This window comes from Melanostigma gelatinosum (assembly GCF_949748355.1).
Source record: "Melanostigma gelatinosum genome assembly, chromosome: 8".
NCBI lineage: Eukaryota > Metazoa > Chordata > Actinopteri > Perciformes > Zoarcidae > Melanostigma > Melanostigma gelatinosum.
This window is the reverse complement of record NC_136641.1, coordinates 6,945,034-6,962,608: the sequence shown is the minus strand read 5'-3', so window position 1 is coordinate 6,962,608 and position 17,575 is coordinate 6,945,034. Positions and strand designations below refer to the sequence as shown.

Below are 17,575 nucleotides of genomic sequence, written 5' to 3'. Positions count from 1 at the left end.
GATTAAATACTGATTTATTTTGTTTATCAAATCCACATTGATCCTATTCACTGATTGTTTAGGTTAGAAACATCTTGCTTTGTATCATGGGCTAAGTTATCTGGACAAAAGGTGGCATCAGCCACTTCTCACTTGAAAAACAAAAATCCTTACTCACAAAGTTAACATTCAAGGTTGTTTGAACCGAAGTATCTATTGCACAGCTCCAGGATGCGGGGTTTCATGCAGAGTTATAAATAATTCAAAGGCTGTCTGTCATTATGGCAGATAGCAACAGTCAAAGCAGTGTGAGAAACAAATGGGGCATCGCATTAGCTCAGGTAGAGCACTGAAGTCAAGCTTGCATTAGCTGATTGGCACCGGCTACTCATTCATGCGTCACCATCGGTGGCTCATTCATCAGCTGACTGCTAGCATCCAATCGTTTAAACGCAGGTGTACATGGTGGCCTTTAAGACCTGACACTTCTCACTATTACCCTGATGACACGTCCATGCCAACACTATGGCGTCGATGACTTTACCAAGATTCTATGTGTGTGTTTACCAGCTAGGTCTCATTCGGAACAAAGTCTGTGTAGAGGGGAGGACGGGGGGGGGGGGGAAGTTGGGTCAAGAAACACAGGAGATCGCCTTTTCTCTGACAGATAGCTTTTTTGGAATTGGTACTCATTATAATTCAAACAATACTGAGCCCAAGTAAGTTCGTTATGTAAGGTACTGAACTTGAGTCACGTCAAATTAAGTAGCCTACGTAATAACCACTCATTATATCCCAAAACACAACTGTTTATTGAAACCTAACCAGGTAGTTCTCTTGCTAAAGCCTAAGTTATGTCAAAGTGTAGTCAGTGCGTTAAAAAGTGGCGCCAAGGAGTCCTGACCATGTGTGGCGAGTTGAAAATGACAACGGGTCGCATTGTACAGTGTGTTTCTGTTTGGTTTCTCAACAGAATCCTCGTTTTATCGCTGATTCTCTGAGACGTCCCTGACGGAGCAGAACCTTTCCCACTCAATCTAAACGTGTTATATGACTTGTAATTTGCTAAAAATGGTCAATTCATTGACACAAGTGTCTCAGACAGAATTAGCAGAACAGGTTCATGGAACCACAACAAGAATCCAAGAAAGAAAGAAAGAATCCATCGACGCTGCCTGGAGTGTAAAGGGGTCAGTACGACTCGACTGGTGTGCTTGTCAGATTATCAAACAACATTTGAAGCCCCTCCCACCACAACTTTCTGATGTCAGAAACACAACGAGCATGACCACTTCGAGCAGTGAGGGTGAAGATATCGCCAAGGTTTGAACTTCCCTCTCAAGCTCTCCTTTTATGTTCTTCTTCCATCATTTTTAATACGTATAATCAGATCATCCTTGAGTCCAAGTCTGTGCCAAATTCAATGACATTTTCCTCCAGGTGTTCCTGAGACATCGCGCTCACGTGAATGGACAGACAGGCGGACCGACAGCGGCCGTTGCCGGAATTGATCGAATCGCCACAATTCTGTCCGTCACCATAACTGATTATCATAAACTGCAAAGCACGTAATGTAACCACGGAAATGACTGCAAGAGTACAACATAGTGAACAGTATGCATGTACTTACACATTATGGAGCACACACCAGCCACAGTGAGGGTCCCCTGATCCCAGGCAGGCTCCACAGGAGCTGTACTGCTCACAGCTCTCCACCGGTACACGGGTGACCTGGAAATAAAACACACACACACACCTGTCTGGTTAATATTGCACATCAGCGCCACTATGCACACCGCCTTCAATACAGCTTAAACCGTATAGGTCTGGTGAACGCGGGATCTACCGGAGGTGTCCTGCGCCTGGAACATGAGATTAAAGGGAACAAGCCCACTGTGACTATCAGAGATAAACAGCGCTGGACGTGCTGCTTATAGCTCCACGCTGCTGCATACGAGGCTAGCTAGAGGGGGGGAAGCAGAGGTTCAAACACATGTCAACACACACACGCATCGGTTCAGATTACACCCTGTGATCTCTTTGTGATACACTGAGTACTGCCCACAGTTCTCCAGTGGACCAGGGAACACTGATGCCAGCAAGCAGTTTCATTCAAGAGATACTACACATGATCTAGAAAAAGGAAATATCTGGAAAACAGACTGGGCCTCCTGCTGTATCGATCATTTTCCGTTGTCGCATGTTGAAGAACTTTTTCCTCAATCACCTATTTTTCTTTCTTGCGTACAAATGAATGAAACTGAATGGTAACATATTAAAATAAATAAACAAATACTTGCGAAACTGATAGCATTCCATTCCTATTCAGCTGCACTTTGTGTTTAGTGCTAATGTTAGCATGCTAACATGTTGAAATAAGGACAGGGTAAACATCTTTATAAGCCGATCATCATACATATGTTAGCACCATCACTGTGAGCATATTAGCATGTGGAAGTTAGCATTTAGCTCAAAGCCTCACAGAGCTGCTAGCATGGCTGTAAAGTATTAGTCTTGTTAATTAAAAGCCTGTGTTATGAATGAGGGGCACGACGTTTGAGAGCATTAACCATGCAGGGAGGTGACATATATTAAAGATAAAGTTGCAGAAAAAAGTGTCAGGTAATACTTAATCTATCTGTGGAAATGAATTTGTGAAACGATGATTCCTCTCAGCCTCCCCTCCCTTATGTTCCTGTTCTTCTGCACTTGGAGGTTTAAGAGGCAGGTACATTTGGACAGCACTGTTTGATGTCCTTGTTAATACCCAAGTTCTCCGATTTCCCCGAAGACATCATTAAAGTTTCATCTTATCTTAGTCATGCAGACACACAGATGGCAGCCGGTAGAGATTTAGACAAAAGGAGCAACTCTCGATGCTTATCTCGATGCTGTTATGGACAATAGAATATTCTTTGCAAGGGAGTCACTGATATTAAGCAAACTTAGTGCAGAGATGTGTCTACCATCTGTAAGTTTCAGTTGTCTTTGCACTCGTCATTAAGCAGACACGTGTTCTGCCGCTGCATGCACTTTCACCATCCGCCATCTGTCTGTACGATTATCAGGAAGAGTTAGCCCGAATTTCACCCAGGTTGTAGAACACTCGTCGGGGAATTATCTATAAAGCGGGCAATATTGAAATGCTTTAATCACACCTGCACACTCGGGCATAACACTCTTAAATCTCAAAAATCATCAGTCTATCAGCATCCGTGTGTTTTATCTCAACTTGCCAGAAGCGGTTTTGCTGGTGACAGACGGATTGGCAGACATAAAACTGCCTCAGGCAAACACACACACGCACGCACGCACGCACACACACACACACACACACACACACACACACACACACACACACACACACACACACACACACACACACACACACAGCAGCGATAAAGTCACAATTTTGGACCAAATTGAGAGTCTGAGACAAGTTTTTCTGGGGCAGTTGTTAAATACTTAAATACATCGCTGCCCACCCAAGACATGCACACGCACGCACCACCAGCTGCCTCAGTCAGGTGAAGTACGACATCAATAACACTGCAGAGGCAGGGGGCACACCGGGTGAGCAGGAAGGTGGTGAGGGTGAATTCTAATGGCAGCTGCAGGCGCAGCAGTGTAGAAACCTTCAAAGAGGAAACTCTTCCCCTATTTTTTTAACTTCTCAACCTTCAAACAGCAAATCAGGCTATTTTCATGTCCTTTGCCTGAACTGCTGCATGATTAATCAGACAGTAATGTGTATGTTGGTTTTCACGTCACTGTGTACTTCAGATATGCGCTTCCATCAGGTGACTCCTACAGTCCTTCTGCACAGCCACATTAGTATACTAGTGCAGCTCAAGTCTTCTAAGACTGAAACATCTCTACAACTATAGAGACGGAGCGCATCGGAGTGGCCTCTAGAACTGCTTTGAATGGGGTGGGGGAGGGGCAGTAAGAGATGTTGGCAGTCACAAATGACTAGTGTTAATATGAGTGTTCTTTAGGACAGTTAGCATGTCGTGGATTATTGTATAGGACAATCAGTCTTCTTGCGCCCTTTAGCCTACGCAGTCTGTAGATAGCTAGTAGAACATTTTGGGAGGCGTCTTTCCTTGCCCTTTTGTTCTCTTTTGATATACTCGACACCTAAATACTCTCTCCGAGGAAGCTCGGCATTGGCCCGTCCTTGCCCGTGCCTAGAACCGGCGTCGTCTACGTGTGCAGCAAGCATTTTTATCAGAACGCACGTGCAATACAGGAAAATGACACGGGTTGAAATGTCTCTGGAGGATTTTCTGGCTTTGCAATTTTTCATTTTGCCTTTTGTTGTAGAGATGTATATGTTCCTCGTGTGACATTACTTATAAAGGTTTACCCATAGACAGCTTTCATAACAGCACATCACTGAACTAGATGTCTGTTATCCCCCCATTTCATCCTCACATTGTACACCTCCTCCTTCTGTGTCACACCGACGTACAGTAGGACACAATGGCCTATGGCAGCTTCATAGCATGATGATAGTAGCCTGTGTCTGATAACTATTATAATGCTACCATTACCAGGCACATGCCTCTTACGGGACACTGAATAGCAGCAAATTGCAGTCATTTGCTGCCTGGACAAGTACCATGCTAGTAATACAGCATATCTGATAGAGGGAGGGGAGTAGAAAAAAAAGTAAAATACATGTCACGCTCAAGCACAATAGCCAGGGAGAGAAGTTTATTCAATGGGGCTTTGTGGTAGTAGGGCGGATGATGTATTCCAATGGAAGAGTTCAATTATTGAGTTTTAGAAAACAGATAATGGCACGGGAAATGGGAGAGGCTCAGCCAAAGACTCTTTGTCTTACTGGGGTGGCTAGGGAGCGTGTGTGTGTGTGACAGTAAGTAAGAGAGGACCACCTTTTTATATTAAATATGGCATTTTCATGCCTGGCCTATTTGCTGGTGCAGAGGGAAACACATCTATCTGTGGACGGTGGAGGGAGGCGGGGAGGAGAGAGGGAGGGGAATTCGGGGATGTGGTGGAAGAAGGGCCGGGACCACGGTGGAAAAATGTCCGTTTAAACCATTAATTTTCGTCTTCAAACTAATAACAACGGACGGCGTTTGTAGACAAAATAATCTTCCAGAGGGATTCAGATGCTCTTTTACATTTTTTTTTTTTTGTCGCCATGTTTCCAGAGTGGAGCGAAGAGGGGAAGCAGGGGAGTTAAGGGGGGAGAGTTTATTGCAAATAAATAAGAGCTCTCTCATTTGGGTCACGATAGAGAGGCTCTTAATTCGCCTCGTGGCAGATGAGAAGGGGGAGGGGGGTGGGAGGAAGTGGGAGGGGGGTGGGAGGGAGAAGACGGATGAGAAAGACACACAAATGTAATTGCGACTGATGTTTCATTCCACATATGGGGCCCGTGCGGTGCCAGCTAGTCGCGGCTATAGGCCCGGCTGTAATTGTCCATTCGGTGTAATATGGGGGAGAATACGAGGCGCTATTACTACACAATAGGCTGACGGATGGCTTATTGTGCCAGCCAGCTGAGTTTTAAGACATACAGGCCGCACAAACGCACACACAACCAGCAACGTAGTCATGCAGTCTGTGGTATGCACGTTCTGGCGTGACAAAGATGGTCTATACGTGTGAATTAATAGAAGAACTTCAACATGTGGATATGAATTAAATGAAAACAAGGCCGCTTGCCACGTGCACAACATGCGGCTACGCACTCTGTGGATAGAAGAGCTACAGTATGAACTTACATACACACAGGTGTTTCCAGGATATAAAACACACAACTTTTCTCTTTTGTTCATTTTCATTATTTATTTATTTTTCCCGTCCAATTTCCTTCCTTTCTCCTGCTCTCTCTGGCTCTGTCTTTCTGCTACGCTCTCATCTGTCACGAATTTGACTGGACACTGAAAAACACGGCAAATGAGGCCATATATCACGAGTAGACACAGACATACACAAGGAGGAGACGGAGAGATGAGATACGGATGAAAAACATAGAGAGGAGCTCTGCATCCTTATCCTTTAAAAGTACATTCTTGTTTTCATGAGCTTGCTAATCACCTGCAGGTATTAGCCATATCCTAACAATACATGCAAAATGACAAAGTGTCATATCCAGACACTGTGATGAAACCAGGTGCCTTAAACATGCATTATCTCTACTGACCAGCAGGGGGCGACTCCTCTGGTTGCTAAAATAAGTCTGGTTGTATAGAAGTCTATGAGAAAATGACTCTACTCTCTCTTGATTTATTCCCTCAGTAAACATTATAAACATGAGTTTATGGTCTCAATCTCTAGATTCAAGTCTTCTTCAATACAGCATGATGCTCATTTAGTAAATGATGGTCCTTTTAGAGTCAAACAGACGACAGAGAAGGCTATGCTTTAGGGCGGGGCTACCTTGTGATTGACAGGTCACTAGTTGAGTTAATGAAAGTTAATTGTAAGTAGTTAGGTTGACTGCAATTTCTTATTCAACATTCGGTAGTACTTAACCCCTCATGTCCCATCTCGTTGCAAATAACCAAGATGGTGACGGCCAAAATGCCAAACTCGGGGCTTCAAAACAGCAGTCCACAAACCAATGGATGACATCACAATGTCACAATGGCTATGCTCACTTCGTGTATACAGTCTATGACGGAAACCCGACAGTCTTTGACAGCGTATATAATCAGCAAAATCTAAACAGTGATCTCCTTTAATATATTTCTCTTCATCATCTGATCCTCTTGTGCAACTTTTTCACAATATTATGATGATAGTTGTGATCTAAAAGGCATTTTTCATTTCACCTCGACTTGAAATAGTAAGGTTTTAGCAAATATGCACAAATGAGACTTGGATGATACTGCAGGAGTTGTGTGAGAGGTTGTAAACGGATGTTTTTCTTTAGTTAAACACAGCCCACAATTACTTTAACTCATCAAGACGTCTCTTTGTTTTCTAATTCTTCGTTTATCGTGGAGGCATGCAGGTTTTCTTCAAGAATTCAAGGTACCACACGGTGAATAATGAATGTACAAATGATCATTTGGGGAATTAAGTATTCCTTTAACACACACACACACACTCAGTCACTAAGTTTAGTTATTTTACAAATGAGTTTTAGTCCATGTGCTTGTTCAAACCCAGGTCACACTGTTCCTTTCTACCACATTAAGACATCTCTCTCTTTCTATAGCAGTCAGTCTCTTTGACCGTCTCACAAATCACAATCTGATCAGCCGATCACTCATCTCTCTGCCTTGACAGACATCGTTGACAGACTGTGTGTGTGTGTGTCTGTGTGAAAGACAGAAAAGGACAAGGACTTTGGCAGATATGATGCCACTCAAAAACATGCTTGTGTGACGCAAATGTTTAACAAGTATGTCACACCACTGTCAAAAGTCCTTTCTTTTCGTTTTTGACAGCAAATATGCGATTCATTTATTAGTACACATTGAAATAATAAATCTAAAATGCCATTTTGAGTCATGCGTATATATATATATATATATATATATATATATATATATATATATATATATATATATATATATATATATATATATATATATATATATATATATCTTTGAAATAACAGTCAAATCAAATGGTTTGGAAGGTCCATGCTAATTAACTCAAGGCAGTGTGATGTGCACTTCTGTCCAGCTCTCAAGCCCTCACATAAAAAACCCAGAACACATCCAAAGGGCTCCACAGACTGCTAATGAGCGGAGGAGCAACTGCGATCAACTCTTCCCGCAGCACTTCCTCCACTGTTGTCGACTCAAGAAAGAGGAAACGCTTGGCACAGCATTTCCTTTTTGCCGGAGTGGCTGTCCGCTTTGGAGCCAAACGAATTTTGGATAGTGCAAAAGTAAATGTTTGAGTGTCTGTTAAAACCGATGCCGCTGGTGAAATCCACGAAGGGCTCAGAGGGGTCGGGTAAAGTCAAGTGTTAAGAGCTTGAGACAGCAGCAGCCCTGGAGGACTGCAATGTCTTTTGCTCAGAGACACTTCACAAATGATATTTCACAGTTGTCCCCTGCTTGAAACAGACAGCGTCTTTGAGCGATAGTCCTAACCACTCCGTCACTCATTTCAACTTGCCCACGCGAACCCACTGCCGTTCCAAAGCTCGACTCGCCACACGATCAGCTGACAGGGCCCGGGGGCACTTATAGAAGATTCCTGTCACCTCTCCTCATCATTCTCCCTGTCCCGGTCTTCACTGGTCTTTTTTCTTAGCAGCATTAGAGTTGGACAAACTGAAAGAAACCGCGCGTGGCGGTCGTTTCTCCCTGACCTCCAAGTGCAGTAAATGCTGAGTGAATTGAATATGAACCTTCTCTGACGCGGTGCCAAGGGTAGGGTTTCTCCACTGTGCAGTACAGTGGAGCTGAGTACATTTCTGTGCCGTGGCTGAATCGATACACGGAGGTACATCATCGGACCATTATGCCGCTGTCTGAGGGGCCTCGCGGAGGGGAGAGCAAGGGGGGGGAGCTTGCTGCCAACGGGGGGGGTCACCTTACGAAGCTGTTTGACAAGCAGAGAGGCCTGGACCTTGCCCTGCGTGTTCAGTAGTGGAAATGTAGCGGTGATGCTACAGCGGAGGGATGATCAAACAATGGACCTGGCCTCACAGGAGCGCTGTGCATCAATACAAGAACTGGATTGCATTATCATCCAAAACAAGCTCAATGTTAAATACAAGTCTGTTAGAAGAATAACTCATTCTAATGGGGAATGGGTGAGGAGGAAGCGCCACCTCCAAGTAGCAGCAAGACGATAAGGGAGTCATTTGGTACAAAGGTACAGCAGGAATCAATAGATTATGAGCTGTAATCAGCTCAGACATTTATTTAAAGCAATTAGGGTGATGTCATCCATAGAGAGAAATATCTGTCTCGGTGACATCAACAGCGGAGGGTGGTGACAGGATGAAAAATCGTCCTTGCCCCGCTGTTTTTATTAGATCGGGACAATTTGAACATGTAACGAGGAAACAACGGCAGTGATAAAATTGATTTTGTGCCGCTGTTCATTTTTATGAGCCCAAAAATGACGTGATATCGCCGAACAGAAAGAGACGGGCCGAAAGCTTGAGGCAGGCAAAGATACACGGTGTATGTGTGGGAGTGTGTGTGTGTGTGTGTGAGGCAGAGACACAAAGAGAGCCATGTATAAATCCATCGCTCGCTAATCGAAAACTACCCTCTCGCAGTGAATCGGGCAGTTTTATGTTTTTGCACTGCGTGTGTGTGTGTGTGTGTGTGTGCGCGTGCTTGTGTGTGAGTCAGTACTGCTGTACAGATACGCAGTCTATGCGCCGCAGTCCAATATACCACTTTTAATTATGTGTGTGAGTGAATATAGGAAAAGGTAAATTGCTCTGTCAAGCGGGGAATGGGCTTTGTGATGTTTGAGCTCTCATCACTTGGCATTTCTATTATTCAACAAGGAGAGAGGGATGGAGGGATGAAGAGGAGGAGGATAGGACAAACAGTGTGAAGGTATACCTCACTTCTGGAAGGGATTATCACAGAGAGTATGTATATGACAGGCTTTGTAATGGCTTGGTGAGAAGAGTCCTGATGCAGGCCTCGCTGAGGAACCGAGGCCCGGGATGCCAAAGGGAAGAGGGTTCCCAAAGGTGGAGATACATCATCTCCACCCGCACCATTCTGTTGGTTTTTTATGGCACAGAACATTTGGCTGACTGATGAACCCACTGCGTTCTGTGTAGCCACCTAGCACTAACCAGCTGGCACACAAACACAGTGGAGCATTTAGCAGCGAAAAAGACAGATGTGTCCCTTGCAGGAGCTTGTGGACCAAACTCAATTAAAATGAGTGTGTAACTAACGGGTTCACCATTAAAACAACGTCATGAGGTGAATATGTCAATGTTTTTTATTGACAGTTTTTTTGCTTCCCCAACGAAAAAAAACTCAACTAAATGAGCTAAATAAATATGAGGCTCAATGTAGCAGGATGCTAGCCTGATTTGACAACTTTATGTACGTATATCGTCTGTAACAAAAGGGAAAATATAAACGTGTTGTCAGCGCTCGATTTTAGTGATTTTTTTCTTGATAGTCTTTTTTAACTCCTTTCCATGAAGACAGGAAGGTTATGATACAATCAGCTATATACAACAAGCTAATGTGTATTAGCTCGCGCCTAAAGTTAGCAATCGTACGTTTAGCATGAAGTTGGCCAAAATCTTCATTCACAACTTGCTCATACTAATGTAATTGCAACCTCACAGTTGTATGCCTCCGCCAACCGGTCATGTTCCAGTTTACATCCACATCCATCATTTTATCCTGTTAGACATTTGTGTTAAATTGTCAGAATTTGCATATAAATTCTTGATTTATGGCCAAAAAATGTGTCTTGTGAGGTCACAGTGATCTTTGACCACCTGCCAGGGAACTGGTCATTACGTGCATGTCCTCATTAGACTGGATCAGTGAATGTAACTAAAAGTATATCTCAAGTAAAAGAAAACAGCAATAGTCTTTTCTTTTGGATATTTTTTTGTTTTGGGCTTGAAAAATAAGAGAGAAGAAAGCCCAAGTTTATGCAACCCAGGGGCTTGGCCAGCAACCTTAAACCCAGAGACATCATCTCTAGTCCACGCAGCCTCCGGCTAGGAAGACGCTCCTCATCAGCAGGCCAGGGAGGCTCTGCAGGAACACAAGTTCACATTCTGCAGCAGAGGGAAGATGAAGATCCTTATTCTTTTCTATGCCGTCTGAAGCTGCTGCTGGTGGGAGAGCAGTTACTTCACAAACTCACACCATCCGAGAGACAGAAGTGAGGACCGCTAAGAATATTGAAAAGATGAGGCAGGAAGAGTCGGAGAAAGGGGACAGACCATATCCTGCGAGCCAATTATATTTCCTCACCATATCAGCTCTCTCTCTCTCTCTCTCTCTCTCTCTCTCTCTCTCTCTCTCCGCTGACTGGACTGTGAATTTGGTCAATGTTGGAGCTTGGCCATTACTGTGCAGAGACGGTCATTCCATCTCTTCTCCTCTGACGATTAGTTTGAGTCGGATTTTCAAAGAAACAATATGACACAGAGTGAACGGACAAAACCTGCCATCACGGCACAGATATGAGGCAAAAAAAGAGCTCCGATGAGAGAAGCCATCATAAAAATCTATTCACTTGCATCCGTCCCCAATTGCTATTATAGATTTTTAAAGGAATAGTTAGCATGCAAATGTATAAACATTAAGGGAAATATTTCTTTCTTGGTGAGTTACATGAGAAGATGGAAGTCGTTGTCATATCTGCTCGCAAAAGAAAGAAGCAATTCGCTTAGCTTAGCACAAAGACTAAAAGCAGGGTGAAAAGGCTAGGCAGGCTCTGTCCAAAGTATACAAATTAAAATAAATCCACCTGAAAGCACCACGACAGCTGTAAACACATGTAAAACTCATTATGCCAAGGCTTCCGTTATCCGGTAATAACCAAACCCTTCTGTCCGGCACAGCCAAATTTCCCAGGACACGTTGACCAGCACCAATTTTAACGGCTGCTAAGCTAATCGTTCTTTCTGGAGCTTCCTTTTCGATGGACAGACAGGAGACTCAAGAGGCATCCGTCTATCTTTTCATCGAACGCTCATCGGGAAAGTGAAGCGTATCTCCCTAATATGTGCGATGAACTGGACTGACTCTCGGCAGTTTAATACAAATGATTCCTCTCCAAGACACGTACAGTGTCTTGGAGTTGGCTCTCCTTCGCTGAAGTACATAACGGCATCGTGTGGATCACCTGCCAGACCTCCTCACAGTCGCGGCGCTGACATGCACAGACATGTAGTGGACATATCAGTGCTCATCAAAAAATAAAACCCCCGGCTTCAATAATTGAAAGAGACTTTCTGGCAGTCATCTTTAATGCAGATGACAGGAGTTAAAAGGGGAAATCTGCGAACACTCCCAGCATGGACTTTCTGGACTGCTGGCTAAAACACAGATTGATGAACACAGGCCTGATGCCGGGATTATCATCCAACGTGATACCATCGCTTCAGTCTTACAGTCTCTGTTGACAGTTCACCATTGTTTTTATAAATGTACATTATTCTGAAGGTTTCCTAAAGCTCTTGCTTCTCTTTGTCCCCAAACGTGAGCGATGTTCAGTGCGTGCGTTCAGTGCGTGCGTTTCAAAAACCAGTGTGTATGTGTTTGTGTGGGTGGACTCCCTCTGCTCGAACATGTATTTATGGATCTCCCTGTACGGCACATGTCAGCCTGGCTGGACTGCCATCCATGATGGAAGGGCCTCATTTCCCCCCGTCACATCAACACCGATGCCGTCCGTTCTCATCAATTACACTCCGCTGCCTCTTCGCGCTCATTGAGATGCGCGGAAGTCAATTATGTCTAATTGCTGGTAATTTACACAGCACTCACATGGCAGTTACTGTCCACGTAGCAGGGAAGTCTTGTTGAAGGTTATCACAGCGCGCTCATTCACCGTTATGAGATAAGAGAGCCGCACAGGTAGAGGGAGGAGGGGAAGGAAGGCGGACATAGCTGAACTCTGCAGACTGGGGCATCAAATGGACTGATCATATTCTACATATGGACTTACATATCACGCTGCAGATCAGGTCGGTGCGGGAAATGAGAAGTCAATGAGACAGCGCCGTTGCTCTTACGAGTAAAGTTCTGTACATTTCCTGATATCAAAGGCTTTTACACACCGGGGGGCATGACGAATAAACTAAATGAACATGCGATGTCTGGGGCTTTTATTGTGAAAGGTAAGAACGGAAGGAGCAGATCTGGTCGACAGATCTGGTCGACGCTATCTTTGCCAAGGTTTAAAGTAGTAATACAATGAGCCATTCTGGTTTGGACTACAGAGCCTCCATGATGTTCATAAATATAGGGGCAACTCAACCAGTTTCTAACAACGTGATTCGTTGATGCATTTATTCATGGTTCAGGAAAAAAAAAGCTCAGAAAAAAAGTAAAGTAAAAGGCTTTTTTGCCGCGTGTGCTGTGTTAAAGTATTCATGACAAAAACAACAGTTCGATAAAAATGCCAAAATGAATCGCACAACAAAAACACCCCAGGTGTGTAAAGGCCTTTAGACTGGAGAATAGAACAAATAGCATGTTTCCTTTTCTGACTCCATCTTTCTATTTCAATATTTACTCATGGAAATGTATACTTTAGGCAGGGTCACATTCGACAGTGACACAATTCATCTGCACGTCTTCATTGGACATTTGATCGTAGAAGCTCGGTGACGTGGTGACTACTTGCAGGTTTTGTTGGCGAACTACTGGAGCAGGAAAGTTAGCGAGTGTGTCGGCTGAGCTGTTAAAGAGATAATACGTTCACACAGTTTATCCAGAAGATAGTCAATACCACCAACTCCTGTCTCACAGCTGTCTGCAAACCACGCCTCTTGTGGAGCAGTTTATACTGCGACAGAGGAGGGTCAATAAAAGGGGCTGATGCAACATAGCTGATAAACTTCGACGGCTGCTTTTCCATTTTGGACTCTCTGGCTCCCCGTACTCTCAAAGATCGGCACTATCAACGGATTTCACAGTGAAACTTCACCGTTTAAAATGTTTACGTGACAAAGCATTGTTGTCAAAAACAATAAGATCTTGTGAGACTTGACTTTCAAGAATAGAAAGCTGCCATACTTCCGAATCACAAATCTCTCACACGCCACCAATTAAAATGCAAAGATGGTGTGTGCACTGTATCCCCAGTGGAAGGGTGGTACGGGGCTTCATCCTATATGTGACACATTTTAATATTCATGTTATTAATTAGCACTTATGAATCTATATGTGTGTTTGCGTGTATAATACTGCTTGAATTGCAAATGCGTTCATGTGCTGTATGTGGTAGCGTATGTGTGTAATTAGCTTGATTGCTTGTTCCCCCAGTGTATGTTTTTAATACTTTCCTCATGAAGTCTTTATGGTGCTATTCCACTGTCTCCATGTTCAGTTGTTCTTCTGCTCGCCCTTTCTAACCTTCACTACATCTATTGTCAGTAGTGAGGAGGTGTGTGAGTGTGTGTGTAATTGTGAGCACTCAGCAAGTCTAATTTGTATTGATGAAAGTGTGTGTGACAGTGTATGAACGCATCCGAGTGTGGAAGCAATGTTTGCAAACATACATACTCCTGAAAAACACACACGCCACCCGAGCAAGGTGCGCATTTATTTGTGTGCCACAGGCCGTCACGCAATCGCTGGATCTCTCCCCCGAAATCACCAGACCTCATCAGGGATGTCAACAGCGACCCGCTGGCTGCCCTGCTAACCCTGTGCGGCTGTAGGTCATTTTGTTTTGCGCGTGTGATTGTCATACCTGCTTATCGATGAGGGCGTATAAGTACTGGTGATCCGGGCTGAAGAGCAAGTCTCTCAGGATGGGGCTCCCGTCATTCACCGCCACGTTCTCATACAGCAAGGCAGGCTGGGCGATGGAGTTCACCAGGATCTGGAAGAGGACATATGGAAAAAGCCATGATTACAATCCAATGCTTCTTAAATTATCGTTTGACCATAAAACAAATAACAAAAGAAGTAGTAGCCTGTTAAAATATGGTACTTTTGACATTAAAATGATTTGACTGTTGTCTTCGTAAAACCATTGATGACTCTTGATAATCCAAAGAGGTCCCGGTGTTTTAATTAAAACCTCATTCTAGAAATAGTCCCTATGAAAACAGTATGAAATTGACATACACACTGGAGGATAGAAGCTATGTCTGTTAACCTCAGTGTAAGCCAGGGGTGTCAAACATACGGCCCGCGGGCCGCATCCGGCCCGCCACGTCATTTTATGTGGCCCGCGAATCCGCCAGCAAAAAAATAAAAAAAAATAATAAAAATATTTTTATTATTATTATTTTTTTTTACAAAAATTAAAAGTTAGATGTGAAAATAAAACTATCCCCATGGTCGAAATTATGAGATAGAAAGTCGAAGTGATGAGATAGCATGTTGTCTGTGTGCCGACATTAAAACGATCACAACAGGTGGACAGGAGATGCAACAGCCCATAAAGAGGATTTCCAACAAGTGATCGTGCCTTTCTCAACATGCGTACTTCTCTGCACTTGTAAACTCGTGGACTTGTGAAACGTCATCAGTCTCAGCCCAAGTACTGTTCCAATTCAAAGTTCACATCGAGCGGAGATGTTTGAGTATAAAAAAACTTTGAGTTGAGCCATTCGCGCCGCCGGTCTCACGGGGGCTATTTGTGTTCATTCGCACTGGACGCGTCGGAGAGGGGGCGGGGCTTATCGCCCTGAAAGCCGTTCAACTGTCCGCCATTAACCATGGAAAAAATAACCTCTATTTCTGCTTAGTACGTGTTGTGGAAGTCACAGATATCCCGGGAAACTAAACTAAATATGTTAGGAGTGGTTACATTTACAACCGGCCCTTTGAGGGCGACCGTGATGCTGATGTGGCCCCAGAGTGAAAATGAGTTTGACACCCCTGGTGTAAGCTATAGCTTTTAGCTTTAGCTAACTAAACAACAGCGTAGCTACTTAAAGCTACTTTTATATTAATTCGATACTGTTTCGCCACAGCTGTAGGCTTGAATGCAGTACAGTAAATTGATGATTCGCATTACGTGCACTGGCTGGTGTTGTTTTATGTTGAAAGTTAGCTTTAGCTCAGTGGCTAGCTGAAAGCTGGTGCTCGGTGTACCAGGGTTTTCAGCTAAGCTAGCTAGCCCCACACATACCTTGGAACAACCAAGCTTTACATCACTCTTCATTTTTTATTTTTTACACGCTTCATTTTTTATTGATGTGAGTTGTTGTAAGTTACATTTTTGACTAAATGTAACCTTTTACTACATTTTGTCAGTTTTGGGCCGTTCACACCGTCTGTCCCGTGCTTAGCACACCGTTATTTAATGTAGCCTAACTACAGTAACAACTAAATGATGGCTCTTTTGTTGGTGCTTACAGTGTTGCGTCTGGCAAAATTACAGTGATGAGGGTTCTTCTCCCTTGAACCAGCAAGTAAATCCTATTCTCCTTCTCTCTCTTCTTGTGTGGATCTCTCTCTTTCAAATTTCCCGACCTCCATCATGCTCATCCATCACCTGACAGCAGTTTAGTCTGAAACAACTTTTCTGTTTTTCTGTCGCCGAGACTCGCTCTGTCATCTTACTTTTCTTCTCTCTCTCTCATCTCCCTACTCTCAACAGTCTCTGCGGTTATTATCTGCCAGATCACTGCCAGACTTCCCTTAATCAGTTTTTTCTGAACAGAAGGTTCATTAACAGACAGACTGTCATCACCGAATGTGCTTTTGTCGCTCAAGAGGAGGGAGCGGCTTTGGTTAAAAGTCAAGTGCCTTGACAAATCCGCATTTCAGCGGAACGTTCAGAGTCTAAAGTCTCGTGGTTTTACACTGAAAGGTCAAATGTGAGGCATGTAGCAGCAGAAACGGAACAGAGAGGAACACGTTTTGTTGGAAAGCCTGACACAGATTTGTATTGACTTGTACAGTTTACTGCCTCTGACAACAAAAGTTGCAAATTGCTGAACTTTTCTGACTTCCAAGACAGGTGTATTTGTGAGTGTGTGTGTGTGTGTGTGCGTGTGTGTGTGTGTGTGTGTGTGTGTGTGTGTGTGTGTGTGTGTGTGTGTGTGTGTGGAGGAGCTGTACCCAAGTTGTTACTGCCCAAAGGTAATTTGTTTTAGCTGTCCCTTATGTTGCTCCCGCATGAACACAAACACTCTGAAACTTTTATTGACGTGAGTGTGACCTTTTGTCCCCCTGTATTTCTGGCTGTGAGCAACAATGCAGGCGAGCGGAAAAGGGAAAAAAAACACTGTTTGGCCATTCTAAAACAGCTACAAGCCCTGGGCCGCCATATCGGTTGCTATGAGTGAAGGACTTTGGCGGGGAGAGGAGGGTGAGGGGGGGGGGGTGCAGGAGCAGGGAGCACGCTCTGGCCTACAGCTCGGGGCAGAGGGCAGTTGCAGTGGGATTCAGGTCAGCTGGCACGGAGGGGACTGGAGCAGGTGACTGGAGATTCTCATCTAGTCTAGTAGCCTGCAGGTGTCTGCTCTCCTTCTCTGACCTCTGGAAGTTAGTGTGTCCAAACACTGACTCACTGAGGAAGGGTGAGAAGCTTTCATTAACCTGACAGTAGTCCACTGTTATTGTTCTGTTTTTTCTTAGAATGTACGCTGAAATGTTGCGGACTGCTCGATCGCACCAAACCGTTGTCGCTTTATGTTAAAAATAACAGTTTCACATAAACGCCATCTGTTTACCGAGCTGAAACCCCTGCAGGGGAGCATAAATCCCACTTCTTCGTCTTTGTGTCGTCTGCGCTCACTAAATCCAAAGCCATACAAGTGTGTGTGTGTGTCGACACTAGGGCATCTGGGTCTTTTTCATGTTTCCATTTGTCCACTTTCTTACTTTCTGGAACGTATTAGCACAAAGCCCAGGCTATGAGATGAAAGAGACCTCCTACAGCAGCATCTACCTGTTTTAAAAGGCGCTTATTAAATATACTTTTATGACTGCTCTGAGGGTGATTATTAGAC

The 17,575-nt window shown here is 44.0% G+C and overlaps 1 protein-coding gene across 1 annotated transcript in view; it reads right to left on the bottom strand.

Annotated features, from left to right (window-relative positions):
* The window catches only part of LOC306780382 (plexin-A1-like), a 240,451-nt gene that overhangs the window by 102,268 nt on the left and 120,608 nt on the right, over nucleotides 1-17,575 (bottom strand). The window contains exons 4-5 of the mRNA XM_079272739.1: nucleotides 14,356-14,487; nucleotides 1,610-1,710 (exon numbers count right to left, since the gene is read on the bottom strand). Of these exons, the coding sequence (XP_079128865.1) occupies nucleotides 1,610-1,710; nucleotides 14,356-14,487 (233 nt within the window). The remainder of the gene's footprint in view (nucleotides 1-1,609; nucleotides 1,711-14,355; nucleotides 14,488-17,575) is intronic.